At 52.6% G+C, this 9,289-nt stretch overlaps 1 protein-coding gene across 1 annotated transcript in view; it reads right to left on the bottom strand.

Moving 5' to 3' along the window:
- Window positions 1-2,615: 2,615 nt before the first annotated feature.
- The window catches only part of LOC105466056 (cadherin-23), a 386,971-nt gene continuing 380,297 nt past the window's right edge, over window positions 2,616-9,289 (bottom strand). The window contains exons 37-39 of the mRNA XM_071069711.1: window positions 4,740-4,961; window positions 4,332-4,451; window positions 2,616-3,349 (exon numbers count right to left, since the gene is read on the bottom strand). Coding sequence (XP_070925812.1) covers window positions 3,050-3,349; window positions 4,332-4,451; window positions 4,740-4,961 — 642 coding nt within the window. The 3' untranslated portion in view covers window positions 2,616-3,049. The remainder of the gene's footprint in view (window positions 3,350-4,331; window positions 4,452-4,739; window positions 4,962-9,289) is intronic.

Genomic DNA, 9,289 nt, shown 5'->3' with positions numbered 1-9,289 from the left:
TAAGGGACCAGTGGGCCAGCCTAGTTCCCCTGTGCAAATTCTCCTCCTTGGCAGCTTGCTCCGGGGCCAGACTTCCCCATCCCTCCACAACTTCTGGAGACAGGAGGTTAAAAGCATAGGCTTTTGATCCAATCATATCTAGGTCTGCATCTGGACTTCATGCCTGTGTGCCCTTGGGCATGTTACTGAGCCTTGCCTTGATGTTCTTATCTGAAAAACGGGCTAATAGAGAGATGCCACCGTGGGGTTGTGCTGGTACTGGACAAAGCCTGGCCCACCTTATGTGTGCTGATCCAAAAGGGAGCCCAGGCAGGCCTCTGAAGGAATGGGGAGCTTTTAGGGAGGATAAGGATGTAGGAAAGGGGTCCAAGGAAATGGGCGTGACCAGAAAGGGCAACTGAGAAGGCTGGGGCTCGAGGGAAAGGCTCAAGTGCACGTGGCCTGTCTCCAAGCTCTTCTGTGAGCACACAGCTCCTCCTCACGGCTCAGTGGGGCTGGTAAGTGCCCAGAAATCTGCATCTGTCTCCCTATAGAAAGCAGCCTTCCAGCCTCAGGCTGCAGTGTTGGGAAGGCGACCTTTAAGATGGGGTCCCAGGCACGTCCCTCCACGCAGTGGTGCACTGTGAAACCAGCTCTCCCCAGACAGTGGCGCTGACTGTAGCATCTGTCAACCTTTCAGTGACCAACATGAACCCGAGGTGGGAGGAGATGTGGGAAATGGATGTCATGACTCATGTCGACAGCACCATCAGGCCTTCCTCACCTCTCTCAGCCTTCATTGATCATTTGTGAGATGCGGGTGGCGCTCAGTGGACTCAAAGTTATCTTTGGGCTCTAAATGTCTACTCTTCCCTTCCTTGGGGGAGGAAGCCTCCCACCCAGGTCAGCCTTAGGAAACTCCTAGACGTCTCTCACTCCTTTGGGGGTCTGTCTCTTAGTTCTGCCAGGACTCCCCCACAAGGTCCCAGATTCCTAAAGCTCATCCCAATTACATGTGGATTGAACCCGGGAAGTTTTGCTTGTGACTTAAAGGCCACGGCATGGAGGTCTGCACTGTGCTCTGTGCCTTGAGGCTGGGGTGCAGAGCGGGCCCCTCATGGGGTGGGGCTTCAGCCTTCTGCACAGCACCTGCCTCTCCACCAGGTGCTGCATCGTCCTGCGCTCCAGGGACTCTCATAAAATTACAAAATCTCTGTGTTTGTGAAAACAGCAGAAGAGAAAGGGCCTTGCTGGTTTCCAAATGGGAAGGGCCTAGTGCTTGGCCAGAGAGGAGATTTTGGGACCCGAAAGGGTAGCACATCCGAACAGAGTTACCCACCACAAGCTCTGGCAAGCAGGGGCTCTCATTCTCTCATTTGGGCCCTCCACAAATAGGATGTTGCTTTTTCTGCAGCCTCTTAATTGCAAGCGAGCCTTGGGTTCACTGTTGGATCTTTACACTGCTCTTTGTTTCCTGGATTTAAATACCTCTATGCTGACAACTCCCCAATACCCGTCTCCAGCCCAGACCTCTCTCCTGAACTCCTGGCTTGTATATACAACTCCTACTTGACATCTTGAACCGACCCTTCTTTCCCTCCACGACCTCCTGCAGCCGCCCTCCATCTGTCAATGGCAACGCCATCATCTTTCAGGCTGCTCACGCCAGAACCTTTGACTTTCTCTCACATCCCACAGCCAATCAGTTAGCACATCCTACTGACTCCACCTCTGAATTACACCAGAGGTGGCCACCTCTTTCCACCTCTGATGCCACCACCCTGTCCCAGCTACCTCCTTCTAGCCTGAGTGATTGCAGCAGGCTCCCACCTGGCCTCCCTGCTCCTGTTCCTTCACCCCTCCTGTCTGTTCTGAGCGCAGGAACCAGAGTAGTCCTGCTGAAACCTAAGTCAAATAATGTCTCTCCTCTGCTCAAAGCCCTCTTAGGGCTCCCACCTCAGAGCAAAAGCCATGCCCTCATGATGCCCCTCAAGGCCCAACAACATCTGGCCCCATTACCTCTCCACTCTCAGTTCTTCCTACACTTCCCTTTGCTCAACTCTCCCCCAGCCACAGGCCTTTTTGCTTCTCTGTGAACCTCCCAGGCATGCTCCGATCTCAGGGCCTTTCCACTTGCTGTTTCCTCTGCCTGGAATGCTCTTCCCCAGATGTCACTTGACCCACCTTTGCCCTCCTTCAGGTGTTTGCCAACCTACAATTGCTGCCTTCACCCTGACACTCCCCATCCTCCGGCTTGATTTTATTTTTCTCCATAGCCCTTAGCACCTCCCAGCATACTAAGTTATCTACTTAGTCAGTTGGTTCATTGCCCATGTCCTCCAACCGGAATGTATGTTCTATGGCGCAGGGATTTGCATCTGTTTGGTATCGCCAGCTCTTGGAACATGGCTGGCACACTGGAGGTACTCAATAAATATTTACCACATGATCAATTAAAAAATCAGGATGTTTCACGAAGATTTGGATTTCTGCTTTTCTTTTCAACATGGGCCCAGGCACTCCCAGGCTGGGATCTGGACACAGCTACAACTGGCAGGAGCTGAGTTGTGGCTGCGCAGTCCCCACCGCTCCTGATTCTTTCCTACACCATCTCCCACGAAGCCTCCTTGCCTGACCCTAGCTGGCCTCTTTGGGTCTGGGATTCCCACTCTACAGTAATGAGTGAAAATGGACTTGAGAAGTTGCCCTCAAGGCCAGGGCAAACTCTGCTCTTCATCTAAGGAGAGGGCTGTGAATGGGTGACCACGAGATGTGCAGAGCAAGCCAGGCGCTCCCTTGGTGTGTGGGTTTGGGGTCCTGAGGGTGGGGGCTGTGTTCTGCACACACTGTAAGGATGTGCTTCCCTCATCTGCCCTGGGGCCCTTCTTCTGGGTATAAAACAGGGCATTTTAAAATCATGTTCTTAAAGGGGTCTGTGTCCCTCCAAGACCACCAGCCCTTGTTCCCGGATTATAGGGTGTTCTCACCACATCTCTGGGAAGAAGGGGTGGGAGAAGATTATTTTCATCATTGTCATAGATGGAGAAACTGAGGCCCAGAGAGGACAAAATCACACAGTGGTAGGGCCAAATGCCTTGAGACCTCCCTTCTTACCTTCCGCTGAGTGGGTGCACAGGTGAGACCCTGTGGGTGGCATGCCCCCCACTGCCCAGCACAAGCCCCACTCACCCAGAGGGTCTCCGTCCACGATGCTGTACTCCACCTGCCCATTGGGGCCTGAGTCTCGGTCATGGGCCAGGAAGGTCCACACTCTGGGCCCCGGCTGGCCCTCGGTGACTTCAAATGGTCCCTCATAGTGCCGGGGGAAGGTAGGCATGTTGTCGTTGATGTCATTCACATTCACAAGCACCTGAGATGGTGGAAAAGCTTAGCCAGGGCCTCACCCCAGCCAGCTTTGTGCTGGGCCTACCACTCACTGGGCCTCAGTTCCTTCCTTTGTGAAATGGACCTCACAGTTCTGCCTCATGAGGCCCGTGGAGGAATCACATGGGATGTCGGATATGGGTGGGCCTTTTAAGCCATGCATGTGGATGAGTTATCATTATTGCTAAAGCCTTTTATGGGCATAGTAATCATATTAATAAAAATGCTATTGGCCAGACACAGTGGTTCACACTCGTAATCTCAGCACTGTGGGAGGCTGAGGCAGAGCCAGCCTGGGCAATATAGCAAGACCCTACCTCTACAAAAAATAAAATAGTAATACATTAGCTGGGCATGGTGGTGCATGCCTGTAGCCCCAGCTACTTGGAAGGCTGAGGTGGGAGGATTGCTCTTGAGTCTAAGAGGTCGAGTCTGCAGTGAGCTGTGATCAAGCCACTACACTCCAGCCTGGATGATAGAGTGAAAATCTATCTTAAAAAATAACAATAATAGTACAATAGTACTGTTATAGACTTCTATTTGTTGCTGCACTGTGGTTGTCTTACGAGGTCTCATTTGCTCCTCTCACTCCTTACAACATAGTTTGTATTGTCCTCCTTTCACAGATGAGGAAATGGAAGCAGGGAAGTTAAGCAATTTGCCCAGGGTCACACAGCTGGAAAGTGGAAGAGCAGGGACTTGAAACCCAGAGTTCATGGTTTTCCCATGAAGGAGAGGAGGGCAGGATTGTCAACTGTCTGACAGATATAGCCACACAGGGAAGTTCAGTGACCTCCTTAAAGTCACACAGCAAGTTTGAGTGAGTTGCTGAGATTAAGACAGGGGTCTTGGACTTACGCATTTTCCTAGGACAATCTTCCCCTAACCTGTTCCTACATTGGAGCTTTCTGGGTCCTGTCTTTCCCCCACCTCCAAGCCCAAGTTGGGTCTGTGTCCCACACACCCACCGTGGTGGTAGAGGTGAGGCGGCGGGATAAGATGGGGCACTGGTCTGTGGCAGTGACGATCAGGGTGTAGTGGCCGTGGCTGATCTCGTAGTCCAGCTCTTTGGCAGTACTGATGACACCCTAGGGGACACATGGAAGGGACAAGGATGGATCTAAGGGTGGTAGGTCTGGGGCACCCTCTGACCAATTTGGGAAGTAGGCCCTGACATTGGAGCCATGATGAGGAACCACTGCTACCCCCTAGCCCAGGTTGCACTCCACCAAACTTTTCATCCTCCCACACTGAGTGCCCCCACACTTTCCCCTAGACTGCATCTTTGCTCCACCCCCCTACAGTGTCACTGAACTCCTTGCCAGTCCCTGGAGAGGTTTCGCCCCCTTGTCCTGATCCTGCCATCAGCTGCTGACCATGTGTCTGTCGATGCGGAAGGTGTTGATGATGTTGCCTGCGACGATGGCATAGATGACTGTGCCGTTGGGACCCTCGTCCAGGTCCAGTGCCTGGATGGTGATGAGGCTGGTGTTGAGCGTGTCTGGGCCCTCATCCAGCAGCACCTCATAGTGGGGCTGCTGGAACATGGGCGCGTTATCATTCTCATCCACAATGGTCACGTACACGTGCGTGGTGGCCTGTGGAAAAGAGTGGGTCAGGTCCTTGGTCAGGTGGCCAGAGGGACTGAGGTGGATCCAGATGGCTGGGCTGAACTCAATGTGACTCACACAGATTGGGCAAGGGAGAAGAAAGCAGGGGGGAAGTCACAGGCTGACAGAGAAAGAAAGCTCAAAAGCTCCACCAAAAGCCAAAGCAAGGTAACTGCTCTGTCCTAGATGGCACTTGCATCACCACTCCTATGTCTGCGACCCCCCAGCAGACATAATTAATCAATCACAGAACTGCTGAGGCCAGATGCAAACTTGGGATCCTTGTCAGCACAGTGCTCTAGTGATTAAGACTGGCATATGGGATGAACCCTGGTAGTCAACCCAGCTCAGAGCTCTACCAGGGCCTGTGTCTTATTGAGCCTAGGTGTCCTGCCAGATTGCAAGAGGCAAGAATGTGAGACACCTGACCCAATGCCCTATTTAAGCTTCATCTCATGTAAGTGAAAGAAATACATATTTTCAGCATTTTCAGAAGGAGGACATTGGGTTTGTGGCAATTTCGGGAGCAGAATTTTTTGACCTGTGAAAAATAAGACTCACAGAACATAAATTCATTACAAGAACAGCTTCTACAACATACTCTCCTGTGATCTACCATCTCTGCCAATGCTTGGGTCAACTGGACCACAAATAATATTCAGCTAATCAGAACTCAGCAATCAGCACTCAAGAATCAACTAGAAATGGTTCTTGCTCCCGCTGCCTGCCTTTCTGCACCTGGGAAGATGTCCCTTGTGGACTGACTGCCTTACCCTGGCTCTCTTGCTATCCAGCTTCCTGCTGGGCGTGGCCAATGGGAGGCCCTGGCAGAGGATGAAAGCAACAGGGAGAAAGAGGCGGGGGTGTTTCTTCCACACTCCCTCCATTCCCCACTGCGGTTCTGCCCATGGCTGTGTTTCTCCTGCTTGGAGACAGGGGTCCCCCTTTTATAGCACCAGTTTTCACTGGGCTCCAGAACATCACTTCCTCTTCTTTCCCTTTGGACTCATGAGTGGCAGTGGCTTCCTGTGGTTGGTGATAGTCTCTGGGTGCTTCCCCAGCCTTCCTAAACAGTCCCTGTTTTACAGTCTCTTCAGCTGAACCCTTTCTGAGTGTGCCATCTGTTTCCTGCAAGGACCCTAACTAATACAAACCATAATGAGTGACTAAAATAAAACAATAAGGTGTTAATCACTGCAAAGGTGTCTGGGTAGAGAGAATGTGACTAGGCCATTGCCAGGCCATTGCCAGGCCAGAGAACAGAAAGCAGGTGGTACAGACAACTCAGTGTAGGCAATTTGCATATGGTTTTTTCCTTGGGACTGGCTGGCTCTGGAGCTACCAATGGAAGGATGGACAGATGGGCAGGGGATCTGGACCCAAGAAGGCTGTCACTGTCCCTGAGGAGGCAATGATTCCTCTGAGATGCAGCTCTGGATCTTGGGGGTGGAGGGTATTGGGTGTTTGTTGAAACGGTTTCCAAAGCAGGTAGGGTTGGCAGCCTTGAAAAGGAGCTGTGTGGCCTTGGGCAGGTCACATCCCCTCTCTGGACCTTTTCTGTCTGTTTAATAAAGGACCTGGCTTGATTTCTAAAGTTGTTTCTAGCTCAGATGTTCTGGGTTTCTGGTCTGCTGTCATCAGCTAAGTGGACTAAAGTCCACCATTAGGGAGGCATTCCTTTGGGTTGCAGGGTTCCAACAAATCTTAAAATAACAAGCATGCAATGGGGGAAAATGCATTATTTTAACATTTCTCAAACTTTTCCACCAGAGTGGAGAGGGAACTTGCACAGTCTGAGGACTGGCCTAAATGATTTGTCTCCAGAATGAAATATCTTTGCAATCTCTCATGTTCTCTTCGAAAGCTCATGTGGATTTTACATCCTTCTCTATCATTGTTCCTGCTTGTTTTCCTTAAAAATAGTGGTGGAGGCCCCAAATAATCAAATAAAGATGACTGTCAAGGAAAGCCACCATGTCCATCTTGTGGCTCTGCAGGACCTGCAGGCAGCTGTGAGTACTCACTACTGGTGAGGGGCCCCGCCTCGAACCCTCCTGAGTCCCCTTACCTGCCGGCAAGAGTACAAGAGCACCACCTTGCAGGAAAGGGGCTGAATTCCAGTCTCCCTGTTGGGGAGGGAATGCTGACATTTCCCACTTTCCCAAACTCACCTCCCAAATTCCCTGGAAGTGGGTCTAACCATTGTGTAGGCTGCAGGGGAGGGGAGTGAAGAGTTTGAACAGAGTTGTGCCTTGGAGCCCCTCCTGCTCTGAGACCAGGTCTGGGCTTGAGAAGGGAAGGTGGGTTTGATTTCCTCTGGTCTCTGGAGGGAGGAGAAAGTCAGTGCTCCAAAGGCCCTCTAAGCTGAGCCCTTCCTGTCCTGTCCTGGTGTTGAGGAAACAGCGCTTGAGGTTTCTGGACCATGGTCCTTGGGCAATGCCTGTCTCACCCTGATGCAACCCCAGGAGGCTCAGTGGTGGGCAGTGTGGCGGGGAGAAAGGAAGTGAAAAGGGGGAGGGAACTGGGCCCAGCTCAGAGGCTCTAGCCCCCTGCGGAAGGGTTTGGCAGGGCAATTGCTCCCCTTTCTCTAATTCCAGGTTCTCCCCAGCTGCTAGGCCCCGGGGCAGAGGGAGTCTGGTTTCAAGGGTGTCCTTAGCAAGGCCAGTCCAGGAAGGGTTGAGATGGGGTGGTGCTCTAGGGTCTTGCCCTTAAGGGACCACCCTCACCTGTGCCAGAGGATGTCAGGGTGAGAATGGCCCAGTGTCCACCTGATCTCAGTTGGCTTTGTACCTCGCCTGGTGGAAGGGAGCTCACGCTGTGCCAGCAGGAAGGGCCCTGGGCTGCCTCCCGAAGTGGGGTCACAAGGCCAGGAGCATGCCCAAGGACCTGGGTTATGTCCTGGCAGCCTCTGAAGCTCCCATCCTGGGGGAGTTCCCTGGCTCCATGGGGACTGGGCCTGCACAAGGTCACTTAGTAATAGCATGATGCCTCAGCCTTCATCTGTTGTAGCCTTTCCTGCCCTGAGAGCAAGGGCTAAGGGCCTCCAGAGAGCCCATGACTTGGATCAGGTCACCCACAAGGCCCCCAGAACTCCTGGCTCCCATTCAGTCCTGTTACCCTGGTTCCTCACCCAGTCAGACTTTGGGTGTCCTCTGCCCCTCAGCCTAGGAGTCACCTATGAACCCAAGATCCCTAAAGGGCCAGAAAAACCCCTGGAAGCTTCAGCTAGACTGGGGTAAACTGAGTAAAACGGCTGTGCTCTTCCACTCCTTTGATCCCTGGCCACGATCACCTCAGCTCCTCCATCACATAATCACTCACTCATTCATCGGTTTGTCCATTCAGATAAAAGTGCAATAAACACCTTCTCCACGCCCAGCTTTGTGCTAGGGACTCGGAAACATCAGGGAGAGGTTTGTAGTTTAGCTCCGGAGGGCAGAAGAGCCGGAAGAAGAACCAACTGCTTGGTTATCTCAGGCAGGAGGTGGTAGCTGAAGGGAGTGTGGACAGTAAGGATTTGCGGGGGGAAAAGGAAGGGTCAGGACATTTTGTGAAGTGGGAGGACTTGAGCTGAGCCCTGAGGGATGAGAACAATTTGGAGAGGAGAGGAGAGACATTCCAGTGGTGCCAGCAGTGCTGGGTGTGGGTGCAAGAGCAGAGGCACTAGAAGTTAGGGTGCATCAGAGTGTCCTGCAGATATCCAGGCACCAGGGAGGGAGGGCCGGTGCACAGCCGGGCTGACAGCTGAGGCCTCTGCCGGAGGTGGGCTTGCAGGATATGCTGTGGGGCACGCCAACAGGTGTTGCCTGCATACCTGTCTGTGTCCCGGGGTAGGGATGTGCTGATCCTGGCGTGCAGTCCTGCATCTGTTCTGTGTGTGTGTGCGTGTGTGTGTGTGTGTGTGTGCATGCACTCAAGGTGCCTTAGGCTCTGAATCTACAGTTAAACTGGTTCCAGCTTGCCTAGCTCTTCACAATGTTAGATTTCATTCATACACTCATTCACTCACTCATTCCACAACTGGGAGTGCCTACCACATACCAAGCCCTGGTCTGGCTGGATGATGTAAGGTACAAGTCTCTGTCCCCAGACCACTCAAAGGCTGGTGGCTGAGGGCAGATGAAAGCCATGGTAACGTCTGTCACGCTGTGAGAGGTAGATCCGCTTCTTAGGCTGCGCAGCAATAATAATCTTCTCTCCAAAGGACTGGGGGACTGTAGAACGGGCTTTAAACTGCCGATCAAGTAGAGTTGACTCGCTGGGACGCACACTGGCTCCCCACCCACGGGGCCGGTCTCCGGGAAGCCCCTCCTCTG

Source organism: Macaca nemestrina, chromosome 9, assembly GCF_043159975.1.
Source record: "Macaca nemestrina isolate mMacNem1 chromosome 9, mMacNem.hap1, whole genome shotgun sequence".
Classification (NCBI taxonomy): Eukaryota; Metazoa; Chordata; class Mammalia; order Primates; family Cercopithecidae; genus Macaca; species Macaca nemestrina.
This window is presented reverse-complemented; position numbering and strand designations above follow the sequence as displayed.